Source organism: Bufo bufo, chromosome 1 (assembly GCF_905171765.1).
Source record: "Bufo bufo chromosome 1, aBufBuf1.1, whole genome shotgun sequence".
In the NCBI taxonomy this organism is placed as follows: domain Eukaryota; kingdom Metazoa; phylum Chordata; class Amphibia; order Anura; family Bufonidae; genus Bufo; species Bufo bufo.
Genome location: NC_053389.1, coordinates 165,104,033 through 165,123,423, shown reverse-complemented (window position 1 = coordinate 165,123,423; position 19,391 = coordinate 165,104,033). Strand labels below are relative to the sequence as shown.

The 19,391-nt window shown below is 43.5% G+C and overlaps 1 protein-coding gene across 6 annotated transcripts in view; it reads right to left on the bottom strand.

The window, feature by feature from the left end:
• The window catches only part of LOC121000900 (CMP-N-acetylneuraminate-beta-galactosamide-alpha-2,3-sialyltransferase 4-like), a 295,630-nt gene that overhangs the window by 56,896 nt on the left and 219,343 nt on the right, over positions 1–19,391 (bottom strand). For all 6 annotated transcript variants that reach the window (XM_040431673.1, XM_040431663.1, XM_040431688.1 and 3 more), the window contains 2 exons: positions 3,452–3,518; positions 1,167–1,260 (listed from right to left, as the gene is read on the bottom strand). In XM_040431673.1, the coding sequence (XP_040287607.1) occupies positions 1,167–1,260; positions 3,452–3,467 (110 nt within the window). In that variant the 5' untranslated portion in view covers positions 3,468–3,518. The remainder of the gene's footprint in view (positions 1–1,166; positions 1,261–3,451; positions 3,519–19,391) is intronic.

The following is a 19,391-nucleotide window of genomic DNA, read 5'->3' as shown; positions in this document are numbered from 1 at the left end:
TTATCGTGCGTGTGCAATGTGTTTTGCACGCGCGTGATAAAAAACCGACTGTGGTACCCAGACCCGAACTTCTTCACAGAAGTTCAGGTTTGGGTTCGGTGTTGTGTAGATGTTATTATTTTACCTTATAACATGGTTATAAGGGAAAATAATAGCATTCTGAAAACAGAATGCTTAGTAGGTGATCAGTTGAGGGTTAAAAAAAATAAAAAAAATTAACTCACCTTCTCCTGTTGTTCGCGTAGTTCTCCCGGTCTTTAGTTCTTTAAAAGATAAACTATGGGCTAAAGGACCTTTGGTGACGTCAGATCACATGCTCCAATCACATGGTCCATAACCGCGGTGATGGACCATGTGATTGGAGCATGTGATCTTACGTCACCAAAGGTCCTTTAGCCCATAGTTCATCTTTTGAGAAGTAAAGAAGAGACCGGGACTTACGCGAACAAACGGAGAAGGTGAGTTAATTTTTTTTAACCCTCAACTGATCACTTACTATGCATTCTGTTTTCAGAATGCTATTATTTTCCCTTATAACCATGTTATAAGGGAAAATAATACAGTGAATAGACTGTCACCTAGCAACCATGCGTGAAAATCGCACAGCATCCGCACTTGCTTGCGGATGCTTGCGATTTTCACGCAACCCCATTCACTTCTATGGGGCCTGCGTTGCGTGAAAAACGCAGAATATAGAGCATGCTGCGATTTTCACGCAACGCATAAGTGATGCGTGAAAATCATCGCTCATCTGAACAGCCCCATTGAAATGAATGGGTTCAGATTCAGTGCGGGTGCAATGCGTTCACCTACCGCATTGCACCCGCGCGGAAATCTCGCCCGTGTGAACGCAGCCTTAGACCTTTTTCTACACCTAAAACAGACGATGAAAATGGCAAATAAGATGGGCCTGCCGGTAAATCTCCGCCCACTTTTATAGACCTGGCGTGAGCGGGGAGAAGTTGCAGATAGTGGCGCAACGGCAACCTGCGCCTGAAATACGCCAAATATAGGCGTATTTTAGAATAATAAATGACCCCCTAAATTTCCATATTAAACATTCCCAAGACTGAAATATAATCTGGGATTTAACTGCCTTACAACCTAAATGACACAGGACCCTCTAGATAAGGTATCTATGGTCGCTGAGTGGGCTGTTCACCTACCTGGGTAAGTAGGTATCCACATGTACCACAAGTAGGTACCACAGCATCCCAAAGCCGAGCATGACAGTAAGGAAGGCAATGCCGGCTCTCCATCCTGCAGACAGAATACAAATCAGCGTGACACATCCTAAATAGGCAGACTTACTGTTCAGGAGTCTGAAATATGCATGAATACAATCTATCGCTCCCTATAATCAGCCATCTGGAGGCTGGAAAGGAGCTGAATGTAGGGCAGGTGAATACCAGCTATTGTTTCCTGTTATCAGCCATGTTCAGGCTGTGAAGGGGCGGTCTGCATTATTTCCTGTTATCAGCCATGTTCAGGCTGTGAAGAGGCGGTCTGCATTATTTCCTGTTATCAGCCATGTTCAGGCTGTGAAGAGGCGGTCTGCATTATGCGTTTGTTGCCCATCTGATCGTCACTATATTGCCACACGTTTCCAATGCCGAGACCCTCCACAGACATCTCTGCATCCATACATGTGACTGTGGTCCCTCTCCTAATGCTGAGCACCACGTTATAGGGTGAACGTCTCATTATTAAGGATTGCTCCTCACCTTTGGTTAGTTTACCTTTGGTTAGTTTACGCTGTCCATCCTTGTTCTCTATTTATATCCTATAATCGGATCCAGAGGTGATGGATCAAAGGTCTGAGAACCTTGACGTAGGGATTGGTAGGTAAATACAAGGTGTGCTGTAAAAAGCCGCAGCTAAATAAATATTTCTTTGAGGACCACATCGGAGATTTTATGGAACTTGCACAGAATATACAGACTTGACGCCATTTCCTTCTCTAGTGTTTAGGATATAAGACAATCACAACAATGTTGCAATGTTCTTCACTTAGTTACATTTCTGCCATAAAGAAGAGTCTTTGCATAAATCTATTTGCATATCACCACAATCATCTGAAAGGTAACATATACAGTATATGGCAGTACATCAACCATCATAAGCCATTTCTTGAACGGAAGCTTCTGCAACCAACCCCCTTCAGCCCACGTAGCAATATATAATGTAGGGTCCTGAACTGTATACAAAATTTGTATATAAAGGCAGGTTTTAAAAACCTCGGGTGGACGGGTGCCTTATCTGTTTTACGAGAGGTAATTGGATTGCGTTTACATAGTAACTGATGCAGAAACAAACAATAACTCATGCTAAGAAAAACTGGGACCCAAGCCAATTGTTTTATTTATCTACATTGGTCTAAAGTGTTGATTCATTTTATAGTATTTTTTTACGTCAGATCATTTTTTCTGATACAGAGAACAAAAATCACTGGCATAAACATAAAACTGCCTGATACAATGCTAGATGCCTGAAGCAACCACTAGAGGGAGTTGTACAAATTCATATGCAGTGAGCTCCATGTGAAGGCTAGGACTATTTTTGTAATCGAGTATTCTATCGATTAATCCAACGATTAATCAAGTACTCTAATAACAAAAAACGAATTAAAAGAACGTTTTTCCTTATAAAAAGTCATCAGCCCCCCCCCCCGTGCCATCAGCTGCCCCCCCAGTGCCACCAGTGCCACCAGCTGCTCCCCAGTGCCATCAGCTTCCCCGCAGTGCCATCAGCTTCCACCCAGTGCCATCAGGCTGCCCCCCTAGTGCCATCAACTGCCCCCTCAGTGCCCCCAGCTGTCCCCCAGTGCAATCAGCTGTCCCCCAGTGCCATCAGCTGTCCCCCAGTGCCATCAGCTGTCCCCCAGTGCCACAAGGTTCTCCCCAGTGCCATCAGCTTGCCCCCCAGTGCAACCAGCTGCCCCCAGCGCCATGAGGTGCCCCCCAGTACAGCTGCCCCCCAGGGCCACCATCTCCCCCTCCTCCTAGCCATGTCCCCAGCACCAGTGAAATAAAATACTTACCTCTCATGTAGGGACGCCACTCCACAGCTCATCCATCTTCTTCTCCGCATGCTGCACTGTCGTCCTGATGTCACACAGCGTCAGGTCATAGTGCACTTAAGCGCGCACTATGTCCTGACGATGTGTCAGGAGGAAAATGCAGCGCGGTGCAGGCTGGTGGGCAACCAAGGAGCGGCGAGTAAAAGGAAGTGCTTCACTCCCGCTCCATGGTCACATGACACAAATTAATCCTCGATGCAAAAAATTTGTATCAAGGATTTTTTTGTGTCAAATTGCTCGATTCAATCGAGTAATCGTTTCAGCCCTAGTTGGAGCTTCTGTAAATACAAATATTAATTGGTATTTTGAACCTCACCCCTTCCCCTTCTAGAGTTTGCCAGTTAATACAGAGTGAAAGGTTGGGAAACACACCTTGTTTACTGTTCATTTTGGTCGTCTGAAAATCCCTTCTGCTCGGACAGATTTCATGGTCAGCAATCTGAAAGAAAAGGAGAAAACAAAACAGAACAGTTACTTGGAATTCTCTGAATCTTTTGATGATATTATGTACTGTAGATGGTTGGATATTCAACATCTTTTCAAATTTACATTGAGGAACAATTTTTCTGAAATTGTTCTACAATTTTTATTCTCAGTTTTTTTAATTGGTGAATCTCTGCGCACCTATGCTTCTGAAAGACTCTGCCTTCTCTCAGTGATATGACTTAGTTGCAAATTGCTCCTTTTTTGTAAGTACACTTACTTTTCCAGGCTATTGATGCCCCCGTCCCAACTTTTTTTTGACATGCCTTGATGCCATCACCATTTTTTTTATTTTTATAAATTGGTAAAATATCTCCCTTTCAACATCTGATATGTGTTCTATGATCTATTGTGAATAAAATCTGGGTCTATGAGATTTGCAACTCATTGCATTCTTTTTTTTTTTTTCATTTTACATAGCGTCTCAGCTTTTTTGGAATTGGGGTTGTACATTGTGACCTTTGCTGATCATATCATAGCAGACAGTTCATCAATAAGATTACATGGATGACCCCAAAAAAGTGATGAACCCCAGCAGAAAGTTTACTACTGTACTGGAACCTTAAGATGGGGATGTCTTCCACGGCAGGACTCAATCATAGTATGGCCAAAAGGCAATTGCCCTGGAGCTTCCACCCTTTAGGGGTATCCATCAACCAACCTCAAACTTTTGACATATCATTGTGACATAAAGGCTTTGATTGGTGGAGGTCCAAATGCTGAGGCCCTCAACGATCGCTATAACAAGGAGACAGAAACGCTGCCCATAGACTTTTAATTGAGCTGATTTTCGTAGGTGTTGTTTGTAGAATAATTTGGGCAATGTCATTTGTTCAATGTATGGCATTCTTGTATACTCATTATATGGCGATGTAAGGTAGGCCCTAAGGCTGTATGGCATCATTATGTACATGTAGGTATTATATGGTAAGGTTAAATTAGCTCTGTTACTGTATGGTGATACTGTATTAAGTTGGCACAATATGAGCAAGCTGTGTAGGCATTATTATTTTACAGTGTTATAATATAGACATTATACAGTTGCAAGAAAAAGTATGTGAACCCTTTGGAATGATATGGATTTCTGCACAAATTGGTCATAAAATGTGATCTGATCTTCATCTAAGTCACAACAATAGACAATCACAGTCTGCTTAAACTAATAACACACAAATAATTAAATGTTACCATGTTTTTATTGAACACACCATGTAAACATTCACAGTGCAGGTGGAAAAAGTATGTGAACCCTTGGATTTAATAACCGGTTGAACCTCCTTTGGCAGCAATAACTTCAACCAAACGTTTCCTGTAGTTGCAGATCAGACGTGCACAACGGTCAGGAGTAATTCTTGACCATTCCTCTTTACAGAACTGTTTCAGTTCAGCAATATTCTTGGGATGTCTGGTGTGAATTGCTTTGTTGAGGTCATGCCACAGCATCTCAATCGGGTTGAGGTCAGGACTCTGACTGGGCCACTCCAGAAGGCGTATTTTCTTCTGTTTAAGCCATTTTGTTGTTGATTTGGGTCGTTGTCCTGTTGCAGCACCCATCTTCTGTTGAACTTCAGCTGGAGGACAGATGGCCTTAAGTTCTCCTGCAAAATGTCTTGATAAAATTATCCATCCAGGCCCTGACACAGCAAAGCAGCCCCAAACCATGATGCCCCCACCACCATACTTCACAGTTGGGATGAGGTTTTGATGTTGGTGTGCTGTGCCTCTTTTTCTCCACACATAGTGTTGTGTGTTTCTTCCAAACAACTCAACTTTGGTTTCATCTGTCCACAGAATATTTTGCCAGTACTGCTGTGGAACATCCAGGTGCTCTTGTGCAAACTGCAAACGTGCAGCAATGTTTTTTTTGGACAGCAGTGGCTTCCTCTGTGGTATCCTCCCATGAAATCCATTCTTGTTTAGTGTTTTACGTATCGTAGATTCGCTAACAGGGATGTTAGCATATGCCAGAGACTTTTGTAAGTCTTTAGCTGACACTCTAAGATTCTTCTTCACCTCATTGAGCAGTCTGCGCTGTGCTCTTGCAGTCATCTTTACAGGACGGCCACTCCTAGGGAGAGTAGAAGCAGTGCTGAACTTTCTCCATTTATAGACAATTTGTCTTACCGTGGACTGATGAACAGCAAGGCTTTTGGAGATACTTAGGGGCGTAACTATAGGGGAAGCAGGGGAAGCGACTGCTTTGGGGCCCTGACCAAGAAGGGGCCCATCCAGGAGGAGGAGGACTAAAAGATTTTGTCAGGGCCCCCTCAACAGTATTACACAATGAAATTATATACAGAGACAGTATAGACAGTGTAGAAAACGGAAGGAACAGATGCCGGGCCTGGTCTCAGAGAGCGATGTTTACTAGCCACAGGAATGGGGGCTGCATGAAAGGAAGGGGTTGCGAAAAAATTACTGGAGGAGGGGGGGCCCCTTTCAAAAATTTGCTGTGGGGCCAAGTCATTTCTAGCTACGCCACTGGAGATACTTTTATAACCCTTTCCAGCTTTATGCAAGTCAACAATTCTTAATCGTAGGTCTTCTGAAAGCTCTTTTGTGCGAGGCATCATTCACATCAGGCAATGCTTCTTGTGAAAAGCAAACCCAGAACTGGTGTGTGTTTTTTATAGGGCAGGGCAGCTGTAACCAACACCTCCAATCTCATCTCATTGTTTGGACTCCAGTTGGCTGACACCTCACTCCAATTAGCTCTTGGAGATGTCATTAGTCTAGGGGTTCACATACTTTTTCCACCTGCACTGTGAATGTTTACATGGTGTGTTCAATAAAAACATAGTAACATTTAATTCTTAGTGTGTTATTAGTTTAAGCAGACTGTGATTGTCTATTGTTGTGACTTAGATGAAGATCAGATCACATTTTATGACCAATTTGTGCAGAAATCCATATCATTCCAAAGGGTTCACATACTTTTTCTTGCAACTGTATAGTCATGTTATGTTGGCACTGTCACTGTATGGCATTATTGTTACCAATGCACTATGTAGCCATATTTTGTTGCTGAACGGCATTATTATGTAGTCACTGTATGGCAATGTTTGTGCTGTGCATTGTTATGTAAGTATTAATTGGCCCTATTATGTAGGCACTGTTAGGTCTCTTTCACACGGGCGTCGCGTGTGAGGGTCGGACAAGATGCGGGTGCGTTGCAGGAAAATGTGCGATTTTTCCGCGCGAGTGCAAAGCGTTTTAATGAGTTTTGCACACGCGTGAGAAAAATCGGCGTGTTTGGTACCTAGACCCGAATTTGTCTTCTTTGATGACCTGGGAGAAAATGACCTTTGGTGACATCACTGCGCTCATCACATGGTCCTCAAAGAAGAAAAAAGAAGACAAGCCGGGCTGTGCGAACAAGTGGATGAGGTGAGTTAATTTTTTTTTTTTTTAACCCCTCCATCCCTAATTTACTTATGTATTCTGTATTCAGAATGCTATTATTTTCCCTTATAACCATGTTATAAGGGAATATAATAAAGATCGGGTCCCCACCCCGATCGTCATCTAGCAACCATGCGTGCCATTCACTTCTATGGGGCCTGCTTTGCGTGAAAAACGCACAATATAGAGCATGCTGCGATTTTCACGCAATGCACAAGTGATGCGTGAAAATCACCGCTCATGTGCACAGCCCCATAGAAAAGAATGGGTCCGGATTCAGTGCTCACGCATTGAATCCGCGCGGAAAACTCGCCCGTGTGAAAGGGGCCTTAATGTATGGTAGTATTATGTAGCGGTTATATGGCCATGTTACATGGGCACTATTACTGTATGGTATTATGCATGCATTATATGGCCATACCATATGGGCACTGTCACCACATGGTGACAAATGGTAACATATGTCGTAGTTTTATTCCGGCCGCCTCTCGTCATGTTTGCCGTGCTGTGGCTGGACCTCCGGCCCGCCCCCATTATAGTGAATGGGGCTGGAGTGGACTTCTGGCGGCAGGCGTGCACTAGCGGCAGCACGGATCCGGCAGGCTGTTCCATGGGTGAAGGCTGCTGCTAATGTGAAAGTAGCCTAATACAACATGTATGCATTTTAAGACAATGTCGTGCACACACTGTTACTGTATGGTGTTATGGTATGTAGCCATTATCTGGCCATGTTATATGAGCACTCGGTTGTACTCAACACTGCATGGAATAATTATAGTAAGACACAAGAGGACTTGGTACATTGTAGCACTATCCATACATTGTGTTAACAGTTTGTCTATGGGCAGGAGCTTTGATCCGCCATCATCATAACAAGCCTCCTGTCTGCATACAGCAGTAAATATCCTGTACTGAGCAGGTGACATCGGGTACAGTGCAGTATCTCAATATGATATTGCAGGCTTAAGAGTTGCCTTCTGCAGGTTGCCATATATATATTCCATTCTCCACACAATATAACTAATTATAACTTAAAGGGAACCTGTCATGTGGATATTTGATTATAATCTAACTAATTATATACAAATCATTAACTACTAAAAAGTACCTTAGATGTAGTCACTTACTGGTGTGACAGATGGTTACCTCATAATATACACACAAAGATGCCGCATGCTAATGAGCTGATTTGAGTCCAGCGTGATGTCATTGAGTCCAGCGTATATTTAATTCAGAGCTATAGCCACTCCCCTGCCCACCTGCTGCCGATTCATATGGAAAATAACTGTCAATCAACAGCAAGTAGGCGGGAGAGTCAGGAGCTCATGAATATTCAGGACTCATCATTATCAGCTGGAGCTTTTCAATACAAGATGTTGGCAGATTGACTGGGTCAATTAAAGACAGTGACCCAGTATTTTACTAAGAGAATCAATCACTTATTTATGTTGCCCTTAGTTAGGACACCATAAAACTGGTGACAGGTTCCCTTTAAAGAGGACCTCTTATGTTTTTTTATTGATTGAGATAAAAACCTTTACTTGTGGGGTACCACCGTGCCTGATTTTTTAAAATATCGCTCCTGTGCCCCCCTGTAGTTTTCCCGCTCAGTATGCTAATACTGAACATCGGTACAGGGGAGAGGAGACTCAAGTGTTTCTCAATGTGCGTCTCTTTCTCTCTGGCTGTGCCGCGATCCAATCACAGCAGAGAGCGTCACAGCCAGGGAGAAGGTGAGTGTTTTTTTTCTCCCTTGCTGTGACGCTCTCCGCTGTGATTGTAACAGATCACCTGACCCGAGAGAGAGTCACAAGAACCACCCCATGAATGCACATCCGACAATAAGTCAATATTAAAAAATATATATATATATAAAGTTTACACCAACAGACACACATTAAAAATTGTATACAATTAGAACAAAGTGCGGTATGCAATATAATATGTGTAACCGACACACAGGTCCACTGAATTGCCACAAGATAGGCACATGCACTATAAACCAGCATATAAAAATACAATACAAAACATGAAGCAAATGTAAAGTAAGGTAAGACCACTATAAATGGGAACGGACCATGATAAGGTCAGATATCAAGAGCCAAACCTACATCAACCGCTGGTGCAGTGGACCTGGAAGCATGAGAAGCGCCCAACGCGTATCGCCGGAGCAATCCGGCTTCCTCAGGGGTAAAGAGCTGTGTGTTGGGGTATCACATAATATAGGGTGATAAATAAGGTACAATTACATTCACCTGTGCAGCAGGAGTGATGTAGCCGGTGTGGACATAGATATGTATGAATATACACCAGGGGTCAAGCATTGAACAATGAATGTATGATTCACATCATATGTACAATACATAAAATAATCATAAATAAATAAATAAAAAAAAGTATATATACTCGTGTCCTTACTATAATATCAATATGAATTCCTACAAGACAAGTTATTGATAATAAGCAATCATAAACAATGATGTTATACGAAGGTGGGAGATCCTATTCTATGATCCAAAAAATATATATCGGACCTTAAGGGAAAAGTGGTAAAGTGATAGATATCATATAACGTGGGAAAGACCACGAGTGTGGAAGTGAAAAGAATGGTGGATACAAGTGTGCCCAATCCGCTGTGATTGTATAACTGGGGATGTAGCTGTGTTCAGAATTAAGCAATCACATTCAAAATCATGTTAAATAGGAGTCAGCATACAGTCGCAATCATTTAAAGTGCCTCTGATTAACCCCAAATAAAGTTCAGCTGCTCTAGTTGGTCTTTCCTGAAATTTTCTTAGTCACATCCCACAGCAATAGCCATGATCCACAGAGAGCTTCCAAAGCATCAGAGGGATCTCATTGTTAAAAGGTATCAGTCAGGAGAAGGGTACAAAAGAATTTCCAAGGCATTAGATATACCATGGAACACAGTGAAGACAGTCATCATCAAGTGGAGAAAATATGGCACAACAGTCATCTCCACTACAAATAGGAAAAAGAGGCTACAATTTGCACGAGCTCACCAAAATTAGACTGTTGAAGACTGGAAAAATGTTGCCTGGTCTGATGAGTCTCGATTTCTGTTGAGACATTCAAATGGTAGAGTCCGAATTTGGCGTAAACAGAATGAGAACATGTATCCATCCTCTGATGGCTACTTCCAGCAGGATAATGCACCATGTCACAAAGCTCGAATCATTTCAAATTGGTTTCTTGAACATGACAATGAGTTCACTGTACTAAAATGCCCCCCACAGTCACCAGATCTCAACCCAATAGAGCATCTTTGGGATGTGGTGGAACGGGAGCTTTGTGCCCTGGATGTGCATCCCTCAAATCTCCATCAACTGCAAGATGCTATCCTATCAATATGGGCCAACATTTCTAAAGAATGCTATCAGCACCTTGTGGAATCAATGCCACGTAGAATTAACCTCCTCAGGACCGCCGTACGCAGGATTGCGTCTTTGCGGCGGTCCTGTTGTTCTGGGTGGACGCGCCGGTGCGTCCTCTCGCGAGACGCGAGATTTCGTGCATTTCCGGCCCGCGCATCGCGGGCCGGCAAAAGTTAAAGAAGTATTTCGTCACCAGCCTGCCAGCCACGATCATTGGCTGGCAGGCTGGCGATTTTCAAAAAATCAAATCAGAAGCCAGATAACAGATCATATTAGTAAATATGATCTGTTATATGGCTTCTCTGCTCCTCTGCTGGTCCTTTTCGTCGGTTGGATCCAGCAGAGGAGCAGACTTCACTGTGAGTACCCACCAACACTACACCTTAGCCCCAGATCACCCTCCATCACCCCCATCATCCTAATTAACCCCTTGATCGCCCCCTGTCAATCACTTAGTGAAAGACAAAAAGTGATCAGTGTAAACTGTCACTTTTTTTTTCCCACTAGTATTGGCTGTTAGGTTTTAGGGATAGTTTAGGCCCCTTGGTTAGGTAGCTTAGCGTCAGTTAGCGCCCACCCCACCGCACCGCAGTCACTTATTCGCTGATTAGCGTATCGCTAATCAGCATTTGTACTTTTATAGTATCTGTAAGTGATCAAAACTGATCACGGTCAGATCTATAATAGTATTAGTGTCACTTTAGTTCGCCCTCCACCCAAAACGCAGTGTTTGCCCGATCAGGCCTGATCGGTCGCCCACACGTGCGTTCACCCACACCCGCCCCACCGCAGTGACAAAAAAAAAATTTGTTTTTTGATCACTGCACATTCACTTTACACGCACTGCGGCGATAAAAAAATCAGTTTTGATATTTTTTATCAACCGCAGCGGCCTCTGGTACTTCGCTAGCCTCCCCTTTGTAAGACAGGTTTGCTTTTTTTCTTGGGTAGTCTCAGGGAATACCCCTAAATTTAGTAGTCTAAATGGCAAACAGGGGGTATTCTTCTGAAGAGGCCTACAGGATTCTGACCCAGTCGGATGAGGAGTGGGAACCCTCATCTGACGAATCTAGCGGATCAGAATATGAACCTGTGGAAAGCAGTGGCTCTCTGACCCAAAGTTCGGACGAGGAGGTCCCTGATAGAACCAGGCGTACCCGGCTCCGTGTCGCTAGACCACAGGTTGTGCAGGATCCGTTTCAAGAGCAGCAGAGTGGGGCTGTCGCTGCCGGATCACGTGGTGAGGCATACACCAGCAGCGCAGCCCTTCCTGGACCTAGTACCAGCACTGCCGTACAACATGGTGACGTGGCGAGCACCAGAAGGGCAGTTGAAGCTGGTACGGTGGCACGTGCAGTAGTTACCCCGTCGCAGCCACCGCGCAGACAGGCCCGTAGAGCCCCTAGAATCCCTGAGGTGGTGGCAAACCCTGATTGGCAGTCACCAACTTCAGCCGCACCATTAGTTCCCCCTTTCACCGCCCAGTCTGGAGTGGATTTTTTTGAGCTGTTCTTGACTGCGGAGCTCTTAGACTTAGTCGTGGCAGAAACAAATCGGTATGCCACACAATTTATATCCGCCAACCCGGGAAGCTCTTATGCCCAGTCTTTCCGGTGGAAACCAGTCCAAGTTTCCGAACTTAAAATTTTTCTGGGCCTTCTCCTCAACATGGGTCTAACTAAAAAGCATGAATTGCGGTCATATTGGTCCACGAACCCAATTCATAACATGCCCATGTTCTCTGCTGCTATGTCCAGGACACGATTTGAGACCATCCTGCGTTTTCTGCATTTTAGCGACAACACCACCTCCCGTCCCAGAGGCCACCCAGCTTTTGACCGGCTCCACAAAATTCGGCCCCTCATAGACCATTTCAACCAGAAATTTGCAGATTTGTATACCCCCGAGCAAAACATCTGCGTAGACGAGTCCCTAATACATTTTACCGGGCGCCTTGGCTTCAAACAATACATCCCAAGCAAGCGTGCCCGGTATGGGGTCAAATTGTATAAGCTCTGTGAAAGGGCCACAGGCTATACCCACAAATTTCGGATCTATGAGGGAAAAGATCAGACCCTGGAGCCGGTCCGTTGCCCTGACTACCTGGGGAGCAGTGGGAAGACAGTCTGGGACTTGGTGTCACCCTTATTCGGCAAGGGGTACCATCTTTATGTGGACAATGTTTACACAAGTGTGGCCCTCTTTAGGCATTTGTTAGTAGAACGGATTTGCGCCTGTGGCACCGCGCGAACTAGTCGCGTGGGCTTCCCCCAACGGCTCGTTACCACCCGTCTTGCAAGGGGGGAGAGGGCTGCCATGTGTAATGAAGAACTGCTCGCGGTGAAATGGAGAGACAAGCATGACGTTTACATGCTCTCCTCCATTCACGCAGACACGACAATCCAAATTGAAAGGGCAACCCGTGTCATTGAAAAGGCCCTCTCAGTCCACGACTATAATGCGCTCATGGGAGGGGTGGATTTCAATGACCAGATGTTGGCTCCCTATTTAGTTTCCCGACGCACCAGACGCTGGTATAAGAAGGTGTCTGTATATTTAATTCAATTGGCTGCATATAAAAGTTTTGTTCTCTACAGTAAGGCTGGGAGAACAGGATCCTTCCTCAAATTCCAGGAAGAGATCATCGAGAACCTCCTGTATCCAGTAGGTTCCGTGGCCCCATCCATCAGTGTAGTTAGCCGTCTACACGAGCGACATTTCCCCTGTGTCGTTGCTGGTACCTCAACCCAACCGCCACCCCGAAAAAAATGTTGTGTCTGTAGCAGGAGTGGAATAAGGCGTGACACCCGCTATTTCTGTCCTGACTGTCCTGACCACCCTGCCCTATGCTTTGGTGAGTGTTTCCGGAAGTACCACACACAGGTACACCTAGCATAGGGATTGCATCTCACAGGACAGGCACACAGGGCTATTAGGGCCCTTTTACTCTCAGCTGCTGCAAACCTCTCCTTTCACCTGGGATAAAGTGCATAACGTACTTCGCCACATCTTTGGGCGATTTGCGCTTTGCACATTGTCCCATGGGGAAGGAGAGGTTTGTTCTATAAAGGTAAAAAAAACTAAACAAAAAAAAAATTACCGGTAAGTAAAAAAGTTAACGTTCAGTTAAAAAAGTAAAAAAAAAGTTTCTATGTTCTGTTCAACAGTTAATAAATTTATTGCGTTGCGGCCTGGTTTTTTCTTTTTTGTTTTGTTTTTTTTACCTTCCAGGTGGACCAACCGATCGACTAGCTGCAGCACTGATGTGCATTCTGACAGAAGCATTGCGCTGCTGTCAGATTACACGCAAGTCGGTGTATGCGGCGCTGCAAGACGAGATTTCTCCTCTGCAGTAAAAGATACGTTTGCCGAGGCATATGAGCTGAGGAGGTGGCGGTGTTCATATACTTTGGCAAACACTTTGTATATATATATAAAAAAAAAAATCCCGGCAATGATTTATTCATCCACATCGATTGATGTGAATGGAGAAATCTGGTTTGCCAGGGCATACGAGCTAAGTGGGTATGGATGTTGGGCGGAGCTCCTATGTCCTGGCAGACGCCTTTCCCCTCCTTTTTCTTTTTTTGGCAGAGATTTTTTCATCCACATTGATCGATGCGAATAAAGAAATCTGTGCCGTTCATTTTTTTCTTTCAGCCCAGAGGCTGAACGGAAAAAAAAAAATCTCATTACCCGTATGCTCAATATAAGGAGAATAGCAGAAACTCCTAATGCTGGGCATACATGTAATGATTGCGGAGACCCTCAAATGCCAGGGCAGTACAAACACCCCACAAATGACCCCATTTTGGAAAGAAGACACCCCAAGGTATTTCCTGAGGGGCTTATTGAGTCCATGAAAGATTGAAATTTTTGTCCCAAGTTAGCGGAAAGGGAGACTTTGTGAGAAAAAAATCCAAAAAATCAATTTCCGCTAACTTGTGCCAAATTTTTTTTGTTTCTATGAACTCGCCATGCCCCTCATTGAATACCTTGGGGTGTCTTCTTTCCAAAATGGGGGTCACATGTGGGGTATTTTAGGGGCCCCAAAGCGTGAGAAGAAGTCTGGTATTCAAATGTCTAAAAATGCCCTCCTAAAAGGAATTTGTGCCCCTTTGCCCACCTAGGCTGCAAAAAAGTGTCACACATCTGGTATCTCCGTATTCAGGAGAAGTTGGGGAATGTGTTTTGGGGTGTCATTTTACATATACCCATGCTGGGTGAGAGAAATATCTTGGCAAAAGACAACTTTTCCCATTTTTTTATACAAAGTTGGCATTTGACCAAGATATTTATCTCACCCAGCATGGGTATATGTAAAATGACACCCCAAAACACATTCCCCAACTTCTCCTGAGTACGGAGATACCACATGTGTGACACTTTTTTGCAGCCTAGGTGGGCAAAGGGGCCCACATTCCAAAGAGCACCTTTCGGATTTCACCGGCCATTTATTACAGAATTTGATTTCAAACTCCTTACCACACATTTGGGCCTCTAGAATGCCAGGGCAGTATAACTACCCCACAAGTGACCCCATTTTGGAAAGAAGACACCCCAAGGTATTCGCTGATGGGCATAGTGAGTTCATGGAAGTTTTTATTTTTTGTCACAAGTTAGTGGAATATGAGACTTTGTAAGAAAAAAAAAATAAAAAATCATAATTTTCCGCTAACTTGTGACAAAAAATAAAAAGTTCTATGAACTCACTATGTCCATCAGCGAATACCTTAGGGTGTCTACTTTCCGAAATGGGGTCATTTGTGGGGTGTTTCTACTGTCTGGCCATTGTAGAACCTCAGGAAACATGACAGGTGCTCAGAAAGTCAGAGCTGCTTCAAAAAGCGGAAATTCACATTTTTGTACCATAGTTTGTAAACGCTATAACTTTTACCCAAACCATTTTTTTTTTTACCCAAACATTTTTTTTTTTATCAAAGACATGTAGAACAATAAATTTAGAGCAAAATTTATATATGGATCTCGTTTTTTTTGCAAAATTTTACAACTGAAAGTGAAAAATGACATTTTTTTGCAAAAAAAATCGTTAAATTTCGATTAATAACAAAAAAAGTAAAAATGTCAGCAGCAATGAAATACCACCAAATGAAAGCTCTATTAGTGAGAAGAAAAGGAGGTAAAATTCATTTGGGTGGTAAGTTGCATGACCGAGCAATAAACGGTGAAAGTAGAGTAGGTCAGAAGTGTAAAAAGTGGCCTGGTCTTTCAGGGTGTTTAAGCACTGGGGGCTGAGGTGGTTAATTGAAGTTTCGAGTGCGTCTTATGGGGCAAAAAATATGGTAAATACATTTATTAAAACAATACAAAGTTTACAGTCCATTATTTTCTACTACGTATATATTTATATACATGAACTATAAATATACAGTATATATAGGGCTGAGGTGGTTAAGGCAGTTCTGAAGGCAAAAGGGGGTCCAACACCGTATTAGTATGGTGTTCCTAATAATTCTTTAGGTGAGTGTATATGTATATATATATATATATATATATATATATATATATACGCGCGTGTGTGTGTAAATAAAATACAAATATCACAAACAAAAAAAATCTACAAGTAAAACAAGGAAAATGAAAAACAATGGCAATTAGACCAACAATAAATATACAAACCCTATACGACGAAGGCAACAAAACTGAGAAAAATAACAGTCAAACAATGAATAATAATAATATACATAGAATTATGCAAACAAAATATCACCAAAAAGAGAAAAATAAAATCGAAACTGACAGCAAATAAAGTGATTGATAGATAATAAAGCAGTATAATAAATTCTGCCCAGAGTCATTTTTCTGGCTCTGTTCATTTCAACCATGACAAACAAAACACAAATAACATTCAATTATTTCAGTTTTGTTCCCGTACACGTGCCTCCTCCTAAGGGCTCGTTCACACGAACGTGTGAAGCCCGTGTTGTGGACCGCAAAATGCGGTCCGCAATGCACTGGCACCGTCCGTGGGGCAGGCGCATGGGGATCACTTGAATGGGTCCGCGATCCTTCCGTTCCGCAAAAAGATAGAGCAAGTTTTATCTTTTTGCGGTGCGGAAGCACGGAATGGGACCCCAGAAAGCACTCCGTAGCGCTTCCGTAGTGTTCCGTTCCGCACCGTTACACATCTCCGAATTTGCAAACCCATTGAAATGAATGGGTCCGCATCCGTGATGCAGAATGGCCACGGAACGGTGCCTGTTTATTGCGGATCTGCAAATGCGGTCCGCAATACGGCAACGGGCATCACCCGTTCGTGTGAACGAGCCCTAAGGCCTCTTGCACACGACCGTATGGCTTTTTCAGTATTTTGCGGTCCACAAAAAACGGATCCGCAAAAAATACAGATGACGTCCGTGTGCATTCCGTTTTTTTTGCGGAACGGAACAGCTGGCCCCTGATGGAACAGTACTATCCTTGTCCGTTATGCGGACAATAATAGGACATGTTCTAACTTTGAACAGAAAAATGGAAATACGGAAACGGAAGGCATACGGAGTACCTTCCGTTTTTTGGCGGATCCATTATATACGGAACACAAACGGAAAGAAAAAACATTTGTGTGCAAAAGGCCTAAGTTAAATGATCCCCCTGAGCGTTAAGCTAAAATGTTATTAGTTGTTTCCATCAAACTTTGATAGCGGCAGAGGAACGCCCAGAGACTTTATTACATTGTAATTAAAACAATACTATGGGCACCATACCCTTCAGGCACTAGAAGAACACTCACAGGTGGCACTATTACCCATAATATCATGGTCAATCCCTCAGCCTCTGGAACCTGCCCCCCACCATCCACAAGCAGCCCCCACAGAGAAAGGCACCCGTATTCATCTTACCATTTTAATTACTCAGCAGGAGGTTCACAGTCACAAACCCAACAGAGCAGAAAGCTAGACACAAGTGCCAGGAGAGTGCTGGAGCTGCAGGTGACAAACAGGATTCCACACATCTCACTGTTTATATAGAGTAGGTTATGATAAGCTAGGAGAGTAGCTGAGGACTGTCTCAAGATAAAGCGACATGACTCACGTCTATAGGGTTCTTAGCTGCGGTGCCAGTGCCACACCCATGGATGGCACAGACAGATGAATGAAAGAACAGGGAGGAAAAAACCCAACTCAGTCTAGCTAACATTACAATATCCAAGCAGAGCCGGTTGGATGGTGCCCTGTGCAGTACTTTCCACTGACATCGCCCCTCATGATATGTACCATGTAGTGTCCGTATAATACAAATACAATAAACATACCATACAGTGCAAAATTATGCAGTAAAGGGACGAATTATCACTGTGTAACTGAGCAGAATAGCTAGTCAGCTGTATGCGCTATGGGTGGTACTATGTACTGTATGTACTACAGCTGACACTATGGCTGGTGCTCTTACCAAATCTGTTTTGTACTATTAGTAACTAGGAGATTCCTTTCCAAAATGGCCACGCTTAGGGCTTATGCACATGAACGTATTTTTTTCCGTTTCTGTTCAGTTTTTTTTAACAGGTCAGTATGCGGAACCATTCACTTCAATGGGTCCAAAAAAATTACAGAAATGTCTCCGTGTGCAATTCGTTTCTGTATGTCCGGTCCGCAAAAATAGAACATGTTTTATTATTGTCCATTTTCCAGACAAGGACAGGCATTGTTACAATGGATCTGCAAAAAAAAAAAAACAGATGCAATATGGATGTCACACGGATGTCATCTATTAGCATTAGAGGGGGAGAGGGAGGGAAGCACGACATGGCTGCAGCCTGAGAGAACAATGTACTGCTTTCTAGTTTATTTTTCATGTTCTGAAATTGTGATATCTGACAAAACAAGAGCAAATAACAGACAAACAAGCTTTTAAGCTGTGGGCACTTAGAAGCCATCACAGCCATGCCTAATAATGGCATGGCTGTGATTGGCTGGTGCATCATGTGACCAAGCCTCTATACAAGCTGGATCACGTGTAGAAATGCCCATCAGCTCTGAGTAGTGCAGGGACAGAAAGCAGGCAGCTGAAGTGAGGGAGAGTGCTAGGAATCTAATCTGGCTATTTATTCTGTAGGTGACCTATAGTGATTTTTTTGTAGGTGCAATACACCAGCTTTGCACCCCTGACACAGAATATAATAATCTGGCTGTTAATTCTGCGGGTGACCTATAGCGTTTTTTTTCATGGGTGCAATGCGCCATTTTTGTACCTCTGACATAAAAATATAATAGCTAATCTATCTGTTAGTTCGGTGGGTGACATATACCCATTTTTGGTGTGAGTTACACCTGCACTGCATACATGACAGGGAAATTACAGGTGTGAGGTACACCAGCACTGCATATGTGACAGGGAAATTAATATAGTTAATCCGTCTGTTAGTTTGGTGGGTGACATATACCAATTTTTGGTGTGAGGTACACCTGCACTGCATACGTGACAGGGAAATTATTATAGTTAGGCCTCATGCACACGACCGTTTTTTTTGCGGTCCGCAAAAACGGGGTCCATTGGTCCGTGATCCGTGTCCGTTTTTTCTTCCGTGGGTCTTCCTTGATTTTTGGAGGATCCACGGACATGAAAAAAAAGTCGTTTTGGTGTCCGCCTGGCCGTGCGGAGCCAAACGGATCCGTCCTGACTTACAATGCAAGTCAATGGGGACGGATCCGTTTGACGTTGACACAATATGGTGCAATTGCAAACGGATCCGTTCCCCATTGACTTTCAATGTAAAGTCAGGAGTTAATATACCAGAGTTTTCTCCAATCCGATGGTATATTTTAACTTGAAGCGTCCCCATCACCATGGGAACGCCTCTATGTTAGAATATACTGTCGGATATGAGTTAGATCGTGAAACCTCATTTCCGACAGTATATTCTAACACAGAGGCGTTCCCATGGTGATGGGGACGCTTCTAGTTAGAATACACTACAAACTGTGTACATGACTGCCCCCTGCTGCCTAGCAGCATCCGATCTTTTACAGGGGGCCGTGATCAGCACAATTAACCCCTTAGGTGCCGCACCTGAA